Here is a 24,902-nt window from a genome sequence, read left to right as displayed (position 1 = left end):
TCAGAGCGCACACAGAGACAGAAAGAAGTTGACTTAATATACTTAACCTCATGTACTATGTAGTAGTTAACACTGCTGGCTACCACGCAACACGGCCTGCGTTCGATCCCAGGCAAAACCCAGGGCCAGGATTGTATTTCTGGGTGAACTGGCATGGCTTTCAAGGAACTAAAATTCCTGTCTCTTCAAAACGGGTTCGAAGCTCAACGTGAGATAAATTAATGAGGGTCTCTGGGATGAGACTGAAAGCTGTGGTCCCTCTGTGTGTCTATGCCATGGCAAGAAAAAGATCCCACCTAAGTGGAAAGTGGCCGATATTGGTGGCCTCCATCCCTCCAGCATCAGGTTTACGAAGCTGTAATACTGATACTGATTAAAAACGAATCTCACCTCCCATCCAGACGAGCGTGACCTTGCCCTTGGTATGATTAGTCACGTTAATCGTCTGCTGTTCAATCAGTCGGAGATTCTGCTGGTTGCCAAAGTCTGCGTGGTGGATGTCTGTGCTCACGTGAGGCACTGCGTGCTAAAATGTAACAAACGTTATTAGTGAGGAGCCTAATAACACCAATACTGATGATTCTCCACTGGCTACAGTGTTTTTCCAGAAGATCTCGCCAAAGGAACTTGGCTGAACTCTTGTTTACTCAACTGTAATAGTGTGATCAAAAAAAGTAATGTTACACAGCTCTGGTGAGCCCGTGTTGAAGTTGACCGGTTTTAGTCAACACCATTGAAGATCATCGGTTATGCTAACACTTAGTATAATCTAGTGTTGTGCATCACCACCATCTTTTGTGATCTGGTCACATTCCCGAGTTCAACTAATTCCTTAGACCAGAATGATATCAACCTCAATTTTATCCTATAAAGCTATAAGTCCGTCCTCGATAACTGACTAGACTTGGAATCACGACATGTCACGACATGAGGGTGTCACGTGATATCATGAACCATATGTCGCCCGCCCTTTGGAAATGAATGACAAGTTTAAAGTGACACGTTACACGTAAAAAACGTGAACCCCATTAAAACCTGGCCAGCGTCAACTTTGGAAAACAATTTACCGTGATGTCAGAATGGTATCCATCATTGAAGTATTCATCCATCGGTGGTAGCGGGGCAATGGGATCACAGAATGCTTCAATCTCTTCAGCCTGAAAAAAGAGGCAATCATCAATCGCCAAGCAAATAAAAATAATTTGGGGCAATGGAATTGCGCTCATTAAACTTATTCGTGACTGCAGGGTTTTGACAGTGTGTAGTACTCCTGGCCCGCACCCAGTAAAGACCAGGCTGTCTGGATCCCAACTCGGCTTTTATTTCTTCGAAAGTACCAAATTACATAACAGGATTAAAGTTCTGACATGTTTATGATGACTGATCAATTTGTGAACTTGACGCAGATATTTGTGAACTTGATTTCAAAGCAACACTTGCTCAATCATATCACTTGGGTGACTGTAAACCGGTGCGAAGAAACAAATGGTGTGAACAAAATAAAAATCAGCCAAAATTGGCGGAAAAAATTATTCAGGAAAAAATAACACTGTATGCTTGAGTGTTTCGCTTACAACTAATGTGTGTGGTGTTGAAAATAAGACAATGTATAAAACTTGTTTGTTGGTTTTTTGTGGAATGGAAAATAACATAAAATTGTGATACATGTATGTGTCTTGCATGAGTTCCTGAAAAAATTCTATCCTCAAACCCGTCAAATGATACAGTGGAATCTGTTCATTAGGTTTTTCTCGAACATTTTCATTCCAATTTTAAAGGTAGAAAAGGAAAGTGCTAGAACAAAACACAAACAGAAATCGCTGAAAACTATAGTCAGTTCCACACAAATCACCACCATAGAGAAGAGATATGTCTTAACTCTTACAGCTCTACGGCCGAGATATCTCGGCAGGGTGTTCACGTTCAAATCTCCTACGGCCGAGATATCTCGGCAGGCTCAATAGTAAAAAAAAACATCGTCGACTGAAGATCCCAAGCAATCGCCACGCCATCTGCAGCCATTCTACATGAATCAGCTAGATCAGCAGACAATATTCAGTGTATAGAGTTGTTCGTAGATGGCGTGTCGAGCGTTAAGCGGGATTCCCCATACTTTCACTGCTGAAAAAATCGTCCAGGGGTTGGGCACTGCATGAGCAAAAGAGTTAACCGCCAAATTTTCATGCCCTTTTATAATTGTGATTCGCAAAAAATACTTTAAATTATTTTTTTACAATATTTTTTTGGCAGATTACGAAATTACTTTCCATTCTTCCAATCAAAAACATATTGTTTTCTGATTTTTATAAATTGCAAAACTGAGATTATTCGCAAAATCTGTGAAAATAAATGCTTGTGAAAATTCGGCTGTTAACAATATGTGTTACGGACAGAAAAACACTCTATACACTTCACAAACCTGTTTTAGCTTTTCCTTATCCTGCAAATGATTTTCATAAATATCATACATGTACATTTCACAAGCATAACGGAGCCCAACCTTTCACACGCTTAATGTACATGTAAACCAAGCTTTTAGCACTTTTGAGTATATGATGAGTCTCGTGTACTGTACTGTACTGTTATATGGCATGGCTTAACCTACCGGCCAATTAAATCTTTCACTGCCAGGTCCGGAAAGGCCTACATGCTGTCAATCATTCTTTTTTCAATGAACAACTGCAAAAGTAGTCAACGCAATTAGTTATTGCATAAGCAAAATCAAGTATGAAAATTTTCTTTTAGGTCTGAATCAGAAGTGTGTATCTACATGTCAACTTACTTCGGCGTTCATGAGCGCGCCAGAATCGTCCAGCTCCAGTTTCCCATCATGCAACAGCTCGTTCAGATGCTCCGGCGGAAACATGGACAGACCTCTATCGACGTGGACCCGGTATCGTTCGATGTGCTTTGCCTGGAGGACGGCAGGTTTACCCAGTTCGGAGTGACAAGTCCCGAGGAGGTCAACGAAGAGAGGGCCCTGAAAATAATCGACGAGTTCACATGCCAAAGCTGCGATTATAAAACGCCATTTTGAAACAAGTTGAGACATAATTACGTCCACATCATATCCAAAAATGCACATAACATGTTCCAGATTGAAACTTGATTCACTCCGGATCATTTTCATATCCACTGAAGTACAGAACTGCTTAACCATCGAGTTCAGCGATGTGTAAAACCATTGGTGAAAAAGTGTAAATCAGCAACAGAAAGCACATGTAATTCCTGGGTTTTCAGATGATTTCAGCATGATTTTAAAATGTTTTCCTCGAGTCAAAGTGTAAAACGGCCCGAACAAAAACTAAACAGGCCTTGCAAGGTGTAAAACAACTAAGAACTAATCCACCCTACCTGATTGTGGACGACACAGGCGACTCTCCGATAATAACTGATGGCATGAACCGGCTCAAACTGGACGATAATCGTTGTTGACGAGTTTGGTTTCAACACGCCAGAGGTCTGGTCGAACTTGAAGATGCTCTCCTCACTGTCAATTTGGAACTGAAACGTTAAAAAACACATCAAGTTACAAACGCTGTCTCATGATTTTGCAAAAGATGACAAGGTTTTTGGAGCGGAAGATCGAACTTCAGTGAAGGCACAGTTGATGGAGCCAAAATTAAGCAAATCAGGGCGTGTCCCAAATTGGGCGATTGAGAAGCCTGGAGAATAATGCCATGGTCATGGTGGTAGATTATTTCTTAACGTCTCGTGATAATTTCTGTGTCCCATACTTGGCAACAAATCTTGCCTGTGGTTCTCAGTCTAAGACGACTTATTTATTTTGATATGTGGACTATAGCTGGCGTACCTACCTGTATAATGGCCTCCGTGTCCGAATCGTTGATTATCTCCAACGACTTTGTCCCTCGGCGACCAGTGTCAATCTGAGAGAAGTTCAACATGGTGTGCGCCAGTCGAACTGAGGGTCCTGTTGGGCAAAAAGAGATGAATTTATTGCAGTTTTCAAAATATTTCACAACAAGAAAAAGTGCTTAGAACAAATGATTTATACAAATATTGAGAGAAGATAAAAACAACAGTGGAACCACCCTTATCGAACACCTCTCTAGCAAGGACAGCGCATTACGTCTCAAATCATGGTCATTTCCATTGAATTTGACCTCTGTAATCAAGACAGCTTTCAACAGGGGCGTATTAAGGGGGGGGCCGACCCGACCCTGTTTTCTGCCGAATTTGAGGTTTTCCTAGTGAGAGAAATGCTTAAAAACGGTGCTCTAAGGTGTTTGTGCCGTGCCCTAGCTCAGCGGCCCCCGTTTCTCAGAGTCCTGGATCCGCCCCTGTTCAATGTAGGACAGCATTCAATGTCCCTGTCAGTTCCAATGGTGTCTTTAAGAGAGAAGTCTTTTTGTACAAGTAGGACACTACTACAGTACTTTTATACACAATATTGATGAATTTGAAGTGCAATGTAGGAGAAAAAAGAACACACAGACTAGAGGAAACACATGCCGTCACAGTGAGATGCTGCCTCTATCACATGACAGGCCACGATTGGCGGACCATTCTGAAACTCATATTTATCAACAACAGCACTCGGGATTTCTTGGCAATAGCAAGTCTCGTAACGACAAATACTGGACATGATATAAATTAAAGTCCTAACGTTTCAAGTCTTGTATGAAATATTCAAAATCCTGTCTTGGGACCCGATTGGCCAGGCACACAAACATCAGTACAAACCTTTCGACGATCCATGACATTTGATAGTAGTCTTGCTCAAGTTGCCGATGGCGATGACATTGAAGTAGTCCGTACTAGTAGCGCCGACCATGTTTGGAGAAAATATAAACTGAAACAACAAAAATTACGGTGAATTCATCAACAAATGTAATAACTTGTGACAAGAATACTGTTGACTCGGGTTTGTTGAAATGTAATTAGAACACTTTTAGGTCACATACATGTAGCTACATTAGTTGCGACCTTTGGCAAGTTACTACACGTGGATTGCCTCATTTTAAAATGAGACGTGACACAGAGTTTCCTTGTAAATGGAGGTGGCACCAGGGCAAGCTAAGATAACTCGTAAATAGAACCGTTGCAAGGTCAAGCTTAATAACAACGCCCAAGGAAGAAACATGAGATGAATTGTTCCTCTCTGGCCAACGACCGAGCCACACCGACAATAGATATCATCACACCAGTAGGAGGGAGCCGCCGCTCGCCAAAACGAACCAGTAGCAAGCAAAAGACGGAGTGGTCGCACACCGCGTGGTTCTTTTGCTGTCGTTGTTGCTACTGTATGTTGTTTGTTTGTTCCAAGATGTAGCAACGGCTTCCACCAACTGCTGAGAGGACACAATTGTAACCAGAAATGGCATCCAACTGCAGTGGAATGCAAAAAGCATAAACAGAAGACAAGGAGGATACCGCGGTGACGTCACGGCTTTTCCAAGATGGCGCTGCATATTGTAAACAAACTCGATCCACGGCCAAGGGAAAATCAAGTCATCAAAAAAGTTAGATTTTTCGCATCAAATCAGAGTTATTAGTACTTTTCTGCTATGAAATAAGTCTTCAGACAATAAGCTATCATTTGAATAATGAAAAGTGCTGTTTTGATGGGGAAAAATAGGGTTTTTTAAACCAAATAGCCGGGCACCGATCTTCCAAAATTAGCGATGGTTTCAAAACAGTCTCCCAGATATGGGGCAATCTCTTCATTATCATAATGGGATTTGGAGGCATGTTTACAGATTTTACAAGTTCGAGACCTGTAATACCTAAAACTCGCATAGATCCCCATAGATCCCCTCTATTTGTCGAGTTAGCGCCCCTGTAAGATCATGCATTTTCGGACACTAGAACGAAATCTTCCTGCGGATATCGCGGTTTCGGTGATGATTTAAGGAGAAATTGACTGTTCTTAGAGTTGTATGGGACAGAAATGAGTTCATACTTCATGAATACATGAATATATTATGATATGGGCGGGCTTCTAAGTCAAAACAATAACAAACTCAACTGCATCTCTACTGTATATTGCGTAGTGCATTGCCTAGTGTATTTCGTAGTGTATTTTATCGGATACATTATTTCCGCACTTTGGCCACGCCAAACGTCTTTTTTATTCGTGGAAGTTAATCTGCTCTGTAAATTTTATTTTACACAGGAAGAATCCATACTAGGTATTGCAATATTTCATGTCTATTGGTGTTTTTGTGTACAAAAGCGCACCAGACAGTGAGACGTGGAGATGTGTTCAGTACTGGTGCTGTCAGTAGACTGAATCTGATTGGCCAAAGCGATCACTAATATGGGTCGGGATCACGTGATATGACGTCACCGCGGTATCCTCCTTGAACAGAAGAATGGGTAATCACTTACTGGTATTCTGATGCTGCTCATCGCAGGTACGATGCCATGCTTCTGCGGACAGTTGAAAACAGTATCGATTCTATTCGGTCCAGGAGTCAGGTCAACTTTGAATGGCGCATTCACCTATAATGATTTAACACAAATCAAAGAACATTCATAGAAATACTCATAGAAATAGCATGCAGACGTACATGTACAATGAAATCTCCCTTAGCGGACACCTCTCTATTAAGGACAACCTCTCTATCAAGGATGCTAGTTTTGGTCCCAAATTGGTTGTTTCCATTCAATTTGACCTCTCTAATCAGGACACCTATCTATTAAGGACAGCACTTGTCAGTCCCAATGTTGTCCTCAATAGAGAGGTTCTACTGTAATTGGAAACAAAAATCAAGCAGCCACAGAATTTTTGCTAATAGAGAGGTGTCCTGATTAGACAGGTCAAATTGAATGGAAAGTATCAATTTGGGACTAAAACTAGAGTCCTTTATAGAGAGGTTGTCCCTAATAGAGAGATGTCCGCTAAGGGAGGTTCCACTGTTCTGTTAGTATTTCAAATTATAAAGATTCAAAAGACAAGTGCGACGAAAACTTCTGCTCGACCACTTCATATGGGAATTAATGAAACAAAGTTGACTTCGTGATGGAAGAAATTGCAGCTGGGGAGGGCATTGGGGGCAATTCCCTTCAATGACTGTGACAAATTCGATCCCTGGCCTTGCTGGCCAGCCTAACCGATAGTTCCTTTAACAGCAGTTCGCTCGAAAATCATGTGAGGAATACGGCAAGCTACTCACCGGAGAAAGATTGTGAATATCAACCCATTTCTCCACTGTCTTGCCGATGACCACTTTGCCAAAGTTGAGGACAGCTTCTGTGTCCTCTGCTGACAAATCCTTCGATTTCTTACCAGAACAGGAGACGAGAAGATGAGGGTATTTACCTGAAAATCACAAGAATGATTATGAATACAGGTTAATCTCACATAGCGGACACCTCTATCAAGGACACCCCCTCTTTTACAGTAGAACCTCTCTAGTTGGAAGAAAACAGTGGAGCTCTTTTGAGAGACAAAAAAGTGTGAAAAACAACAGAATTGACTCCATTTTGCTTGATAAAAAACTTACCAATGCCCTCAAACTTGGTGACGCTACTCTGACGATAATCTAGACCATATTTACAGATGGCCTCGGCCTCATAAACTTTGGCAGCTTTGGGCTTGAAGGTGACCTTGAGATTAAAGGACGACCAGGGTTCAAGGACACCCTCGGATGGCTGAATGGAGAACGGTTCATTGACTTCCCACTGGAACGGCGTCTGAAGCTCGCTGCAAAATAAGATTTTACGGAACATTTTAAAAACTAATGGAAAATTCATACTCCGTCACAGTGTTGGGTTAACTTCGTTAAGAAATCAAAGTTCGGGATTTTATGGTCTGATTATCATTTAACAAAGTGACTAACACTAATTTTAATAACTCTTCACTCTCCTTTTTGTTTAACACCCGGTTTGGCTTACCTGGCATTTTTCACTTCAAATGTCGTCTCAACAAAGTCTTCAGCAGCACACATCTTCATGTTGATATCCGACGGTATCTCAATTTTGAATTCAGGCAACACGGCCTTGACTGGGATCTCGAAAATTCCATCCTGAAATTACCAGGCAAAAGATAAGCATTTGATACCAGGAGTAGCTTTAAAAGAGAGGTTTTAAGATGAACAACTCTGACTCATCTTTGAAACGGAATAACAGTCATCTTTATAGACAATTGTCATCTTCAACATCAAAGAACTGAGGCAAATATTCAAAGCAATAAACAAAATCTTATCCAGAAATGTGCAAAAGGGGTATTTATTTTAAAGTCATGGGCCACCTCTCCAAACATGGAATATTTTACTTCATTATTCAACCCTTTACATGTTCATGCCCACTCCTAATTTTTAATTCTTTGGATATTCTTTTACAATCAAAGGAGTCTCATCAATGTCAAAGTGATCACACTCTACATCTAGTACATGTAATTTAAGATGATACGAGATGACTGTTATTCAATGAGTCAAAGTCACCGGTCATAAAATTCGTCTTTTTATTTTACCTCTCTCGACTAGTCTGGTCCATACGAAAGGCTCATTTTTTTGGGCTACAAAATTATCTCTTACAATACAACATACTATCATGACGTGACAAACTTACACAACGCCTATTAACCAATGCTACCATTATGATACAAAACAGTGCATTACATAACTTACATGTGTGTGGAACTCGATCTTATCCTCATACTGGTTCTTCTCCAAGGGCCTAAATGTGACAGGCAGAGTGAAACTAGTCCCTGCACTGAGCACGACCGGCTGGGGGTAGAGTGTTGTAAAGAATCTTGTGTTAGGCACACTGAAAACAAAATGGCAAGAAAGATGAAAATAGAAAATAAATAACTCTCTCATCTGCATCAAAGGGTATATCATTTTGGCACTGTGTGGGCCTAATTTAAATTAAAGTAAATTTCACTAATAAGAATAATTGCAGAGGCTGCGGCAGTGAAAGTGATACAAAAACAGTCCTACCTATATTTTAACTTCTGAGTTTTAACCTTTACATTTTTTAATGTGATATGCTTGGTGTATTCTCGCCCAGGTTCCCATCCTTGCCACATTAATCCTTGTGACACCTCAATACCAAAGTGATTCACTTTGGAGGCAGCTTGCTGAGCTGCAGCAACACACGGCATCTTGTACTGAAAAATATAATAACCATGTATGACTACGGTACTACATGTATATTTACAATCACAGGTTAAAAATATAGAGGCCCTGCTGGCTGCTACGCCGCTAATCTGCAGGTGCAAAGTGAACTCTCCGAAACATGCCGATCTGCAATGAATATGCATATTATCTATCCTTAACCACCAGTAAACTCCCCCTAATCGTCTGTCAGAACAGTTGTTATTGCATTATTGATAGTCTCTATGCATTCCCTTCCTTCATTGTCCTTTCCCACACCTCCATATCGCGACAACACTAACAATAACAATATACACATTGGGTGTTGCAGGGAAACATATATAATACAAAAAAATACGTTTTGCATGTTCAAATCTGGTGGACGGTGTTTAAGATGACCGCTCAGATCTCGTCAGAATTCAGAAATGATATAATAATAGACAAAAGGCCTACAGAGACTCAGGCTAGGCGCAGAGTGACTGGAGAGAGACGTGGAGCGAGTGATCAAACAAAACATCAACATCATGTGGACTAAACACTCGTATAGAATATTTGAGTCTAGATGACGTGTATCGAGTATCGGCTAAAGGAAGGATATTAACCTGATCAAATTAACAGATCCATTAAATGTATAAAAGCGTCGAAAATGGGGTAAAAACAGTCAAGTATCACGGAACGGCAGAGCAGGTGCCCGCGTCCGCCATCTTTCAAAACAAATATGGCTGTCAAGTTGCTAAGCAACAACTCAAACTCGTGCCTGCAGATGGCGCCGGTGGTGGTCTCACAAGCCAGTGCGGAGAATTTCTCCAGCTGAACCAGTCTGCGGCATCCTGAACTCAGACCAACACTCGGCACTATCGACCGAACTGGTACCTGTGCGAGGGGAGGAATGTACGACTGACCCTGGATTATCCAGGATGAGGTCTGCCATTTGCCCGATCGTGGCGCCACTGTCTAATCTTGAAAAATATGACTAGTCCAACAGTCGTTGAAGTATGTACCGGGCATTATCCGTGAGTTACATGCAAAAAAGATTTAAATAAAAAAGATGTATTTTGGCATAAAGAATACATTACAATACATGCAAAATATGAATCAGTAAACATTAACAAATGATTGCTCCCTTGAAGAGCTCACATAATGAAATCCTTACAACGGGGTTATTAAAATGTTATACTGGATCCACTCACCAATAAGATCCCAAGCCCAACAATACCCTATTTGTCCCACCGCCTCGATGGGTAGAGTATAAACAGCCGAACACAATACTAGGCCTTTTGCAGCCATAAAAGGGGTGGGATATCTATTCAAGAGTTAACAGTGTAATCGTCATGAATGGTCATGACTCGACAGCGGAACTTTTCATATTACAACTAAAGACCAATTGGAAGAAACGAAGACAAGATATCCCACCCCTTTTATGGCTGCGAAATGCCTACTATTATGTCCGGTTGTTTAGGCTCGATCCATTGAGGCGGGAGTAGAAATCGGGCTTGGGATCTTATTGGCGAGTGGATCCAGTATGTGTTTTGTGAATTGTATTCTTTATGCCAAAATACATCTTTTTTACTTAAATATTTTTTTCCCTTTTAGGCTTATTGTTAGTGTGAGGTCTGGGCACTTGGTTGCAGGGGCACGAAGGTGTGGGTCCTTGGACAAGACACTTGGCATAAGGGTCACAAAGGTTGAAGTGTGGGTCCTTGGGCAAGACAGTTGACAGAAAGGTGACAAAAGTAGAATTTTGGGTCCACGGGGAAGGCAGAAGGATTACTAAGTTAGAATAGTGAGTCTTTGGGGAAGGCACTTGGCAGAGGGGTCATTAACATTTAGGTAGGTCCTTGGGCAAGACACTTGGCATAAGGGTCACGAAGGTATCATCCTGAGACACAGGTTTTTGATACTCCTACTGCTAGGAAAAATGCATATTTTCGTATCGTGATATGCTTTCACGTAAAATATCGGTTCCCGTAAAAATGAATTGCTCCTAAACCATATATTGACATCAGTTACCAGAAATTCTTTCAACTGCTCTTAACTGAAGGAATAATTGTGTTCATAATTTGCCTCCAGGGTGGCAGGACTGCAAGGAACAAGGTTTGGCCCCCTGGGAGTAAAAAAATGAACTAAAACTACTGATACTAGCGCATTGGATATTCTCCGTAATTAAAGGTAGTATAATAATATTCTGTAACGTTCACATGCACAAAATAATTGCACTTTTATAATGTGATGTTATCACCTAATTCATTATGACAAAGCCACTTCACTTTGCCGATGAATGATAGCTTGCAGCCTAAACCGTTTTCCTTTTTATTCGAGGTAGTTTTCAGTAAACTGCCACACAGAAACATTGACATTGTTCAAAATGGCGGGCATGACCAGTCTTCTATTTCGTCCTGTCATCAAATCCAGTAAGTAGGTCAAGTATCAATCTATACCTGTCGTAAATGGTCATGACTATGCAGCCTCCGATCCCCGCCGCCTCCGGATTCTGCACTCCGATACATAATAAAACGGCAGTGGCAGCATTAACTGCATGGCCTCCTTTCATCAATATGTCCCTGAAATTTAGAAAGTATTGTGTCAGAGATAAAACAGACCACATTATTAGGCGCCAGAACATCACCACCTCTTTCGTCGTTCCAAGTCATCCCGCCTAATTTGTGATTGAATTACAGGAGATCAATAAAAGCCACTGGGGTGGTTCGGAATCGTTGTCAACACCGAGCGACAAGCGGCGCCAGCATCTTATTAGCGTATTCCTGATGTCGGAATCACTGAACTATTAAATGACCAGCTGCAATAGAATCACCTGAATACCATAAAAAAGGCTTTTCCATATTTTAGTAAATGTCACTATCCTCTTGGGACGCTGTGCGAAAAGTTTACTGGGTCTATCTCCTCCCAGTTTTTTCCTAAATCTATTTTTGGGACCCAAGAGAATGTCTGTAATTGTGTATATTGACGTGGTGCAATGATTTTGATTTTTGTTCTATAAATGTACTTCTTATTATTGGATGAATTTTGATGAAATGATTAATAGGCATATTTTATTTATATCTCCCAATCGGCAACGTGCCAAAATCCTGTAATAAAATCGGCTTATATATCAAGACTACCCATCCAAATCATCGAAACGCCCCAATCCAGAATTTTGTAACTTGATAAGCAAATCTCCAACCGGGAAATTTGGTTGTTTCTGAAATTAAATTGAAGAAAAACCTAACTTCGAAGAAATTGGCCTGTTAATTTTTACACAACCCAAAAGGACACTCAGTGACATTGCATATGAAAATGCCTATAGTATATTTCCAATCTCCACCCACCGACTAACTTTCGAACAAGTTGTACTGAAAGTTCCTGGGCCGCTTGAACGCGTATGTAAAATTGCCGCATTCTTCCATTGGTTGTGACCCCAAAAAAAACGAATTTTCGTGCACCTCTGTAGCTTTTGCATGGGCGTTCATCGCCTTTGCGAGTAGGACGTGATACCATAACACGACTATACACATGACCTGGGACGGGACATCTGAACGACTTTTGCTGAAATACAAGAAATATCAAGGTCAAACGAGACTAGTTGTTCTTAGTCTGCATTATCACAATATCACGATGAGAATTACCGCTTGATTCTCTTATTTTTCATAAGACAATTGCTGCATCGGTGAGTAGAAACAAGGTATGAACTTGTTAAACTGGAAATTGAGAATAGTTTTATTAGAGGCCATTATAACCTGTCTGGCTTCGGATCATATGTCTTTAACCTACCTTCGGATCATTTTATAGTCCACTCTGTTTTGCAAGGAAAAGGCAAAGTTCCACGGAACGTGCGTTTTATCACCTTAAATCGCGATGTGATGGCACGAAGTGAATTCGCCACTTTCTTTAATTGCAGGGTCAGATGGGACTTCCAATCAGGTATTGGCCAAACAAAAGCTAACTGATAACTCTGGGACACTTTACTCTTTTTTTCGGAAACAAAACACCTGTTTTACAGTCACACAATCATGATGACGATTGATGCAAGTGTTGTTGACTGTGGGGTCGCAACTGCAAACCACCTGGCTTCACAAGTAGATAATTGACGAAAGATTAAAAGGGTTGACATATTACGATTTTTAATAGTTTTGATGGATTATGTTTAAAAAAAAGGCCTAACCGCCCAGAAATGATAGAAAACATTATATGGTGTTTTCTTGTGCTATTGGATCATGTGGACAACATATCGAAAGTTTAGGAAAATTTAGGCCCCGGAAAGGGTCAAAATGTGACGCCAAAAACAAGATGGCCACTACATCATATTTTGGGCTATATCTCACTTCCTCATATTTTACATAGGATGAATATCTTGATGCCTACCTATAGGTTCTTGAGGTCAAAGAATCCGTTAAAACTATTTATAAAGTTGCCGGGGAATTGCATCACTAGAAATCCCTGCTGGCCGCCACTGTGACCCCCAAATTCCTTTATTGGCCATATGGATGTTTAACTGAAAATACCCACCCCAGTGCACAGTTACTGGAAAGCGAGGCATTCTCTTCAGACAGTGTTTAATGTCGTAGCAATATCATGGACTTAACTCCTTCCAATAAATTACCATAATACAATATCATTAAAAATCTTTATGATAAAGGTGCAACATATACGACCATATCAAAACCCTTGTGGCCAAACTCGTGCAATAATTCATGACGATTACCGTAAAAGCAGGTGGGATGTTAATAACAATTGAAGAATCATACAGGTCACCAACCAGCGATTTAATGTGCAATACAAAAAGGCATCTTCCGTTGAACTCCCGTTTCATTGCGTAGCGGATCATCCGAAGGTAGGTGGGCGACTGCTGCTGGTGGAAACTTCCCCAATTTCCATTTTACTAAGTTCATAAGTTTGCCGTATTTTCCCTGCGTAGTGTGCGCCTAGGATGAAGATGCAAAACTAGACTAATAACCAACTGGCAGCGATTGTCTTTTACCTGATCGGAAATTTGGTGGCAAATACTGACGTCACCTTGCAAGAGCGATGCACGTCGGGTACCAACTTCCTCTTCTTGTTCTACGCGATCGGACTATGAGGCGACAACTGCGCCGCGGCCATCCAGATGTACGCGAATATGGATTGAACCTCTCCCATTTGTGCGGTATCCATTCGGATGTTTTCTCTTCGCCATTCAACTGAGCTTTTATTCATTCGTGCTATCTGCTAGATATTACAATCATACAATCATGAACATCGCTATGGGAAACCTGGATTTCCAAATTCTATTTCTAGTTTCGATTTCTTAACGAACGGCTTAAGGTAGGAGTTTACTAATGATACATACATTGTGGGCTTACAACAAAAAGATCTATAACATACGTATTGATAACAAAACGTCACTTTTTTATTTATTTATTCAAATATATATTTTTTTATCCATGAAGAAATTATCATGAAAAAGAATGTCGTGCTTTCGGTGTTTCTAACCCGGAGGGATAAATGTAGATATGAAGTCCGTGAAGGATCTTATACAATTGATATTTGACTTTCATGAAACGGAAAATAAGCATACATAAATAATATTATTTTCTTAATCAATTGGTTTTCTATAGCAAATATAATGTTCTCGGCTATATGAAGCGATGCAGTCTTCTAAAGTGTTTAACGATCCAACTGTCGCTGCTTGAATTGGCCGCCATATTGCAATCAGAATCTGCTGACATCGCTCATCCACGTAAACTACAGGACTTTTAGTTTTTGTGCTTAAAAATTGCTGTCAAAGTGTATTTCAAGTCCATGTACGAAAATGTTCCTCATAAAAGGAAGTTTTTTTTTGTGTCTTTATACGCACTATTTTCAAATTGTGCCAGTGTGATTCCGTTCGTTGTTCGTACTGACGATGATTACAAGCGAGGTGAGTTTTGGCCCTCGAACAATTTTTATTGGGCTCAAAACAGGAATAAATATTCAAACAGGAGCAGACTCGAAAATCGTGACATTGTTGCATGCCGTCTTACCATCGGTGAGGATAAGTCCGAAGGTATTCCCCTAAAGAAAATACGCATGACGTCGGTAGATCGTCATGCATGGCAGATACAATAATGCTTGAATATTTTGTCTGCTTTGGCGAATGTCAACTGAGCTCTCCTTAATCCAGTATGAAGCATATTACAGTGCTGACCATTTTTACTATTTTTCCCTTTTGATGAAAGTGGACGATATCATACCTTGCTTTTTCTTGTTTTTCAGCAACACTCGTTCAGGCACCCCCAGCCAGGTCATGTGCATAGTTGTGTTATGGTATTACGTCTTCCTCGCAATGGCGATGGACTCCCATGCAACATATACAGAAGTTAAGACAAATCCGTTTATTTTGGGGACCAAACCAATGGAAGAATGCGGCAATTTTACATACGCGTTCAAGCGGCCCAGGAACTTTCAAGAGTGTTTTGGCAAGGAGATGGTGTACTCAAAAGCCGCGGTCGCCAGCGAGAGTACAGTTTGTTCAAAAGTTGGTCGGTAGGTGGAGATTGGAAATACATGTATACTATAGGCATTTTCATAAGTAACTGTCACTGTCTGTTTTGGTTGTGCCAAAACTGCTAGGCCGATTTCTTTAAAGTTGGGTTTTTCTTCAACCTAATTTTGAACCAAACCTAGTTTTCAGGTTAAAAATTTGCAAATCAAGTAAAAGCACCCCATATGTCTTAAAATTATTTAGCTCCTGTGATGCACTCACAAATTAGTCGGTATGACTTGGAACGACGAAAGAGGTGGTGGTGTTCTGGCTCCTAATAATGTGGACTGTTTTATCTCAGACACAATACTTTCTTAATTTCAGGGACATATTGATGAAAGGAGGCCATGCAGTTGATGCCACCGTAGCTGTTCTATTGTGTGTCGGGGTGCAGAATCCGGAGGCGTCCGGAATCGGAGGCGGCCTACTCATGAACATCTACGACAGGTATGTATTGATACTCTGCCTACTCACTGGATCAGGTGGCAGGACGAATCGGTATGCCCATCATTTTGAACCGTTCTCACTCCCTCCTCCTCTCTCGGCTCGTGACCGTTGTACTGGCCCGCTATAACATTCACCGCGCCCTCAGAGAGAACTACTTAGTGAAAAATAAGTCGTCGGGGGGGGGGGGAGAGAGTTGAAAGGCAGTATGCAGAAGCCATCTTCAGCCGCTGTTGAAGTAGATTTTACTATGGAGGTTTTGAACAGATGGTGGTAAGACGCACGTAAAAGTGGAAAGAGACCCGGGGAGAATGTGTGTTTTTGTCTGTGTAGTATTAAGGTGCCCCTTTAATTGTTTAACACTATGAAGGTCGCCCAAGTATAGAGCGGACGCTGATAGAGACAAGTATAGAGCGGACGCTGATAGAGACAAGTATAGAGCGGACGCTGATAGAGACAAGTATAGAGCGGACGCTGGTAGAGACAAGTACAGAGCGGACGCTGATAGAGAAGATGAACACCCAGCAGACTCAGTTTCCTCTGTGAAGCAGCTTCTGCACTTGATTACCTAAACCAGTATATCTATATTTTTTCTCCTCCAAAGGAAGAAGAAACAATCCTTTCCAATAGATGGCCTCACGACAGCGCCGGCAGCAGCTGCAGATTTAGAGCAATATGCTGACGAAGAGAATCAAGCAAAAGGTTACCTTTTGACAACCCCTCCTTCCCCTACCTTCAGATTTGTGGTCTGTTGATAGCAAAGTTCCTGCCAGCTCCGTTGCGGAGTAAAAAAATCGTTTCTTTTTTCTATAGAGTTTATTCCGAAGACCCGACCCGACTTTTGAAACGGAACCCAAACGCCTGCTCTTCTCTTTGAGAAATGATCATGATATTGCAGTATCCTCACATGAGGCGTGACCTCCGTTTTACAGCATGCCTAAGGTCCTGCACAGCCGCCACATTCGAAAATCGGCAACAATACGACTCGTAACTAGGTTTTGATGGTTCGTTTCGTTAGAGGGAGGTTTTGCTATGGGATGTACGAAATCTGTCTTATAAATGAAAAACTCCCTCTTCGTACCAATTACTAAAAGCGCACCGTTGTTAAAACAGTCATCTTCTTTAAACTCCGTGCTGAATACAATCACAATTACGTACCTTTCCAGGACTCCCTTCGATAGCAGTTCCAGGGGCGATGGCTGCCTTACAGGCAGCACACAATCGATTTGGCCGCCTTCCCTGGGCCGAGTTATTTGAACCAAGCATCAAGATGATGGAGGAAGGTGTCCCCCTTGATTTCTCTACGGCAGATGCCCTCGTCTATCCGGACTATGTCAACGAGACTATGATTGAGGATGTAAAAACAAATCCATCACTGAGGTGTGTTTGACTCGGCACTGATTTAACTTGTCCAGATGTCCTTTGTAACAGAATGAAACAAACCCGCTGTAAAAGTGACGGGAAAACACATGAAACGCAAAAATATGAGTACCTACGTTTTGACGACCAAATTTGACTAGCCATTTTTAGCTACGCTGGCTTTGCAGCGAAGCTTATCTATAAACAGCAGCACCGGGTTTTTTTAAAGCAAGATTTCCACTCAGAGAGTCAAGACCCGCACATATTCAACCAACGTGGTTTGGATTAAAATGACAAGTGCCACGTCCAGTATTGCTGCCCTAGTCGCGCGCAATGTTTTGAAGATTGGCGTCAATTGTTAGAAAAGGAAAATTCAGTTAAAAAGTGAAAACCGTGAAACCGTAACAGGCTTTTTTTGATTAAACGAAGTGGTATCCAACCTGAGAAATGGTTTTAAAATCAATTTAAGTTGGTAAAGTGGCTCCCAAACGTTCTCAGCTTTGGCCGATTCCTGAAGAAATGTTGTGTTTAAACTACCATTTCAGAGCATTGTACCTTGACGAATCGACAGGAGCGCCCAAAGAGGAAGGAGACATCGTGTTCTATCCGCAGCTCGCTAAGACTTACAGACGACTTGCTCAGTTCGGTGGAGTTGATTTCTACAAGGGCAAGATAGCCAGGGATATCGTAAAGGAACTAAGTAAGAAGGGATTTATTCAGAGGATTTTTTTCATTACCTAAATGTGTCATTCATTCTATACTTATGCTGCTAGCTTGCCGCCCGGGTGACCACCTGCAGCAGCCAAAGATTTGGTCACCGATTACAATGCTGTAACCACGCACAAGGATCCCCGTTTTGTTTTGAGTTCGGGGAGTTTCACCCTTCATTCCCGCAGAATTGCCTGCTCGGTCATGTCAAAGTCGTGTCCGCGGTCGCTCGATTTGCGAGGTATGTCTTTGTTAATTTCATCGAAGGCTCCCCATTTACTCTATCATTTGAGAGGCCATCCGCTGAAGACATCGCCAGTCCCCAAGCTGGTAGGTGATGATACAAAGTAACAATTACCCGTCTTCTTTAAAGGAGGACGTTTCACTTTGGAGGACCTTTCCAACTATTCCGCCAGGTGGCGGGATGCAATAGCCGACAATGTTGGTGGTCATCGTTACTACACGCTACCACCGCCCTCTTACGGTGGTCTGATACCACTCTTTTTCCGCATTCTTGAAGGTAGGTGTGCATATTTTCATTTTCTGCATCCCTCCGAAAGGAGCCAAGTCAATCTGACTCATGAACAGAGAAACCAAGCACTAATTCCAAAGTCAAAACACCGAAACACCTTAGTCGCAATTTACTTAATTCTCATGAGTATAAGACATGTGCATTGCGCCTTGCTTTGACTGAATAGGTTTTAGTGTAGTGACTCTCTTTCAGACATCGGTCCTGCTTCATTTCATTCATGACCGTTCAATTTGCCTCGTCATCAAAACGTTTTCAAAAGGTTTTCAATGACCGGTTGGGTCAAAAATGGATTCTTTGCGAGATAATGTTTCATCGACGTTTTTCAGGAGTTCGACAACCTTTAATTTAAGAGTGCATGGACTCGTGATTGCTTTCGTTTAAATGCTCGTTTCTTTTGCCAGGTTTTCACATGACAAAAAAGGACCTCGAAGAAGGACCCGAGCAGGCTGCCTTGTTTTATCACAGATTCGTAGAAGCAGGAAAATTCGTATATAAGACAAGGAAATATCTGGCTGACCCGGACTTTTATCCAAATAGCATAAAGGTGTGTCCCTGTTCTTTGTTCTCGAAGATGACAGTGCATTTTTTAGGATTAAAGGAACAATTTGGGCATGAGGTGCATGTGTTTGGTTTTTAATAGGAAAAATGGCTTCCAGCTGGCCCATTCGTTCACCGAAGAGAATAACGGGAAATGTAATGGAATTTTTATTCAAAGTTGGCCTGCATTTCTTTTGAAGTCAGGAAAATTCATATCGTTGAAATCACCGTTCAATTTCTTAAACATATTTAATTATCACTTAATCGCTAAGAGCTACAATTATCACTCCAAGCTTAAAGGCCATGACTCCTGCTTTTATGATTGCATGACATGTACAAATCCTCAAACACTGGACTTAAAGCTCCGCATTAAATCAAGTTTGATCAAAATTGAAGAACCCAGTCCAGAGATATAGCAAATTAACGGCTTTGTTTACATGTTATGTAACAGCCTTGGTTAGGTTTCTAAGTAAAGTCAGGCGGCAGGTTTACTGACATAGATCAGGCTGACGTTGGATTTCTTACTATAAATAGTATAAATTTGTCTGCATTACCTTACCTTATTATAAGGTATATCGAAGCTTTAAATTAGAAATACATTATGATAGTTTAAGTATTGTATAAATTGATGTATTTGATGCAATTTTCTGTTAAAAGAATCGAATTTGAAAAATCAATAAAGTGCTATAAATTTGCCTAAATTGTCTAGAAAACCTAATTGGACCATATTTGTGGGGTCTATGTTTTTTTTGGCATTGATTTTGTTTCCCCACTTCATGAATTAGCTCAAATAACACTTTCTAGATGTGAGAGTTGACTTCTAAAATAAATATAACCGGTTTTCCAAAAAAAATTAAAATATTTAATTAAAATATTTTTGGAATACAATAAATTCATTTATTATGGGCAAAGGTATGCTTTCATACTTGAACATTGAAAATGTCAATGAAAAACAGACTTCATTTATCAATTTTAAGAGCATTAATTTATATGTGTCCTCCCAAGTAGGGCAATAGCCTGATCTACATCACAATTTTGGTGAACCCGCCGCCTGGCTCTAACAAGCCAGTTGCTAGCCTGATTAGGTGATCTAGTTGTCAAACACCTGAAAGGCTATCTTCAAAATGGATGGAGCAAATCGCATGGGGTTTTCTGTATTATATAAATTGTTAGGTGCACTTTTGAAAACGTCTTACAGCAGGAAATGGCAAAATACCTGGAGTTATGGCCTTTAATTAAAAACATATAAAGTAAATAAATGAGACCAAAAAGGGATGTGAGATATCGTTCGTATGTGGAATGTGGCTTAAAACATTGCCTTAAAACAATAGCCACCTTGCCCACGATAACTCTAACAGCACTCTCTGTGAACTACATGTATAATCATAAATTTTCTTTTTTCAGAATTTAACCAAATTATTGACACAGGAATATGCTGATGCATTGCGCGCTAAGATTGACGACAGCAGAACATACAGAGACGCACAACATTACGAGGACATCATGATTGATGAAGGAAATAAGCTTGGAACCTCTCAAGTGACGATCGTGGACGAAGAGGGGAACGTAGCGTCCGTTACCAGCTCAATTAATTTGCAGTAAGTTACTGGAAGAGCAAGCATCCCGTGTAATGGACATCACGTGCAGTCACGGTTCGGTCCTTGGGAATGGGAAATGAACAGCTCGGACCAGCGCGTGGCTAGCACCGATGCCCAAGCCATCGGGTGGGAGGATGTTTTTTTGTGAACGAACGTTTAACAGCGAAAGCCGCGTCAACCACCGCTCACTGATCATCCATGCTCTTACCATGATAAATTAGGTGATCACATCACTGATTATCAAATTCCCAGAAAAATCGTTGCACGTTAATCGGCGATACTAATTCTTATCACGCTTAAAACAGATATTACAGTTCACCATTTCACTCCTAGGTGGCAGAACATGCTTCATTCCGCCCTGCCACCTAGGAAGCAATTAATCAACTAAATTTTACATGGAGGACAAATCATACTTCTTATGCATTTGAATCAACGAATTTCGTCATTCGATCCCGTTTGTAATTCAGTTACAAATTGCGAATTGACAGACACATTAGTTACGCAGAATTTCTACTTAAGTAGTGCATTTGCTGATTTATGTTATATGTTTTATCTTCAAGCATGGGTTCAAAGGTGGTTGGTAGCCGAAGCGGCATCATCTACAACGACCTGATGACTGACTTCATATACCCTGGCGTTACACCAGTAGGCAAAATGGTTCAGCTTTTCCCCGTCCCTGGGAAGCGAATAATGACCCACACCAGTCCCTTCGTGATGGTCGACGAGAATGGGGATGTCAAGTTTGCCGGCGGGTCGTCGGGGGCTCCTCGCATCACAACAACGATCGCGCAGGTATATAAGCTTATATGTAAATGAACCCTGTGATCATTTTTCGCTTAGAAATAACGTCTCCAGAAAGCGCTCAAGAAGGCGTCCGCGGATAATCAATTAGGGTGTCATTGCTGTGGACTACTACAACTCGGTCTTAATAGTCCCACACATCGGCAATACGTAGATGGCGCACTTAACACCGACACTCTTTAAAGCAATTGATAAACAACTAATCTGGTAGTTTTAATTGCAATATCTGTGAAATTAGTAAAAAAAGTAGTGAATTCCAAAACACCTGGGTTTAGCATGAACCGCACTTTACAGTGCAAATGCACTATGCACAAACGAAGCCTCGTTTTGAATTCAGCGGTCAGCGTTAGGGAACCAAAACCGCTTGGGTTAACGCAAAATATCGAAGCAGTCAAGGCATTTAAAACCACATTATTCGCTGTTTAATATGAGATGTTTAGAAACGAAATTTGTACCTCACTGTCGGTATTGATTGTCTCACCAAAACACCCTCGCGGTTTCGGTGAGACTACTAATACCTCCAGTTCAGTATCAATGCCTTTAAAAGTAACCATGGTGAAAAAAAATTCTATTTCGATAGTTGAAACAACTAGTTTCACAGTCGGTGCAACAGGAACTACCATAGTAGGAAAAATTACTATAAACTAGTTATTTTTTTCTCATTTATTTCAAAAGTACACAGCGAATCCCTGGAGGGAATCAGAAATACACAAAATTATAAATTTAGATTAGACGAGAGAGCGAATTCGGCAGTCAAGGCTGAGAGACATCGGTGAGAAAGCATGGACCTTTCCTAATGCTCCAACGTTTTCTTACAGGTCCTGGCCAACATTTTTATCTTCAAAAAGACGCTGAAAGAATCCATTGACGATCCTAGGTTGTATAACTTAAACCTGCCAATTAACCAGAACACTCTTGTTGAACCGGACTTCAAGAATAAGGTACTAGTATGGGCGTTTTCTTCCTGAGCTCCGGCGCATATACGACTACTATTTTCATGTCTTCTTCTTCTTCTTCTTCTTCTTCTTCTTCTTCCTCTCCTCCTATTTCAAAATAATGGGTGGAGATCTGAGAATACCATATCGCCAGGCGGAGGGGTGCTTGGTATTTTGGGGTGGATGATGTCTTCTTTCGATTGTTGGATTTTTTGACTGTCATAAAAATAATCCTCAGTCTTCACCATCCTCACATTTTAATATTGTCAACTTGTTCTACCTTGCAGGAGATCCTAAATCTGCTGGCGAAGAAAGGACACCAGATATATTTCTACTGTTACATACCTTCAGGATTCCACGGGATTCTAGTACAAGACGGAAAACTACACGCTTACGTCGATCACAGGAAATTTGGCTGCCCTGCCGGGTATTAAACTTGAACATTTCGGAGATTGATAATCAATTATCAATCATTATTTATTTATTTGTTTTAATTGGCTGTCGATGCGTAACGGGCTTCGTGACACAAATACAATACAGTAGAACCTCTCTATCAAGGACACCCTCGGGACTGGGATGACAAGTGCAGTCTTGATAGAGAGTGGTCCTGATTAGTGAGGTCAAATTGAATGGAAACACCCAATTTTGGACCAAAACTAAGGGAGGTTCTATTGTATACACAAAAATGTGCTCCCTTTCGCAAACGTTATTACTCTCGAAGACTCCTTATTTTAGATGTGAGGAGTAGTATATTTCTTGCCATTCATGTACATGATGAACCAGGTCTATTCCACAAACGGGGCTACGAAACCGTGTGAACAGTACTTGGCAGCTCGCCATACAACATGCCAAATACCTCGTGCTGCGAACTCGATTTTATTGACACGTGGTCTCACAATTAGTTTGGTAGGGACAACATAATAGTTGAGAAACAATAACTTGACTGATCTTTTGTCTGACATTGTAGAAAAGCCATAGGGTGAACTGATCTTTTGTCTGACATTGTAGAAAAGCGATAGGGTTAACTGAACTTTTGTCTGACATAGTCGAAAAGCTATAGGGTGGGACTGATCTTTTGTCTGAGATTGTAGAAAAGTCATAGGGTGAACTGATCTTTTGTCTGACATTGTAGAAAAGCCATAGGGTGAACTGATCTTTTGTATGACGTTGTAGAAAAGCGATAGGGTGGGACTGATCTTTTGTCTGACATAGTAGAAAGGCGATAGGGTGAACTGATCTTTTGTCTGACATAGTAGAAAAGCGATAGGGTGGGACTGATCTTTTGTCTGACATAGTAGAAAAGCTATAGGGTGGGACTGATCCTTTGTCTGAGATTGTAGAAGAGCCATAGGGTGAACTGATATTTTGTCTGACATTGTAGAAAAGCCATAGGGTGAACTGAGCTTTTGTCTGGCATAGTAGGAAAGCGATAGCTTGAACTGATCTTTCGTCTAACATAGTAGAAAAGAAATAGCAAGGGTGAATCGGTCTTTTGTCTGACATATTAGTAGAAAAGCCGTAGGATGAACTGATCTTTTGTCTGAGATTGTAGAAAAGCCATGGGGTGAACTGATCTTTTGTCTGGCATTGTAGAAAAGCCATAGGGTGAACTGATCTTTTGTCTGGCATTGTAGAAAAGCGATCGCTTAAACTGATCTTTTGTCTAACATAGTAGAAAAGAAATAGCAAGGGTGAACCGATCTTTTGTCTGACATTGTAGAAAAGCCATAGGGTGAACTGATCTTTTGTCTGGCATTGTAGAAAAGCGATAGGGTTAACTGAACTTTTGTCTAACATAGTAGAAAAATAAATAGCAAGGGTGAACCGAACTTTTGTCTGACATAGTAGAAAAGCCATAGGATGAACTGATCTTTTGTCTGTCATTGTAGAAAAGCGACAGCTTGAACTGATCTTTTGTCTAACATTTTAGAAAAGCGATAGCGTCAACTGATATTTTGTCTAACTTAGTAGAAATTGGAAGAAAAACGAAAGCTTGAACCGATCTTTTGTCCCCAGCCCGATTCATGTATGATTTCATTTGATATTCTGTAAGTACTTATAAGTATAAAACAAAAATAAACTTAGCACTTTATTGTATATTTTATAGTTTTAGCTCATTTTGTGCACATTTCCATGATTCCATCGATAATTACGCGCAGAGTGCGTACTAATCACGGAAATAACCATCACAACCGTTCATTATCTACTTACAGGAGACAATAATCCTTCAATATATGGTTTTATTAATATCTAAATAGATATAGGAGGCCTGAAAGTTTGTAAACACCGCGGCCGCACTCGATCAGACCGAGGATCCCCATCCTCACAGGTGACTTTGGCGACGGAGTTCCGGACGCCAGACTGCACCATTCTTTGACGAAAGAGGGACCAAACCACTTATTATTTTCTTCACCTTTGGACCCCTTT

The 24,902-nt window shown here is 40.9% G+C and overlaps 2 protein-coding genes across 5 annotated transcripts in view; one reads left to right on the top strand and one right to left on the bottom strand.

Moving 5' to 3' along the window:
- The window catches only part of LOC135499305 (cilia- and flagella-associated protein 65-like), a 35,832-nt gene extending 26,049 nt beyond the window's left edge, over nt 1-9,783 (bottom strand). For all 4 annotated transcript variants that reach the window (XM_064790014.1, XM_064790016.1, XM_064790015.1 and 1 more), the window contains exons 1-13: nt 9,668-9,783; nt 8,910-9,079; nt 8,598-8,736; nt 7,864-7,994; nt 7,473-7,672; nt 7,143-7,288; nt 6,355-6,468; nt 4,708-4,816; nt 3,819-3,934; nt 3,355-3,504; nt 2,783-2,980; nt 1,068-1,157; nt 391-526 (exon numbers count right to left, since the gene is read on the bottom strand). In XM_064790014.1, the coding sequence (XP_064646084.1) occupies nt 391-526; nt 1,068-1,157; nt 2,783-2,980; nt 3,355-3,504; nt 3,819-3,934; nt 4,708-4,816; nt 6,355-6,468; nt 7,143-7,288; nt 7,473-7,672; nt 7,864-7,994; nt 8,598-8,736; nt 8,910-9,073 (1,693 nt within the window). In that variant the 5' untranslated portion in view covers nt 9,074-9,079; nt 9,668-9,783. The remainder of the gene's footprint in view (nt 1-390; nt 527-1,067; nt 1,158-2,782; nt 2,981-3,354; nt 3,505-3,818; nt 3,935-4,707; nt 4,817-6,354; nt 6,469-7,142; nt 7,289-7,472; nt 7,673-7,863; nt 7,995-8,597; nt 8,737-8,909; nt 9,080-9,667) is intronic.
- A 4,042-nt stretch (nt 9,784-13,825) lies between these two features.
- On the top strand, nt 13,826-24,572 carry LOC135499615 (glutathione hydrolase 1 proenzyme-like). The gene is made up of 12 exons (XM_064790490.1): nt 13,826-13,893; nt 15,294-15,563; nt 15,886-16,008; nt 16,610-16,707; nt 17,172-17,385; nt 17,910-18,064; nt 18,446-18,592; nt 19,006-19,148; nt 20,546-20,739; nt 21,300-21,531; nt 22,359-22,481; nt 22,763-24,572. Exons 2-12 carry the CDS (start codon nt 15,325-15,327, stop codon nt 22,907-22,909), a joined length of 1,815 nt encoding a protein of 604 aa, XP_064646560.1. The 5' UTR covers nt 13,826-13,893; nt 15,294-15,324; the 3' UTR covers nt 22,910-24,572.
- The last annotated feature ends 330 nt before the right edge of the window (nt 24,573-24,902 follow it).

Source organism: Lineus longissimus, chromosome 15 (genome assembly GCF_910592395.1).
Source record: "Lineus longissimus chromosome 15, tnLinLong1.2, whole genome shotgun sequence".
Taxonomy (NCBI): domain Eukaryota; kingdom Metazoa; phylum Nemertea; class Pilidiophora; order Heteronemertea; family Lineidae; genus Lineus; species Lineus longissimus.
This window is presented reverse-complemented; position numbering and strand designations above follow the sequence as displayed.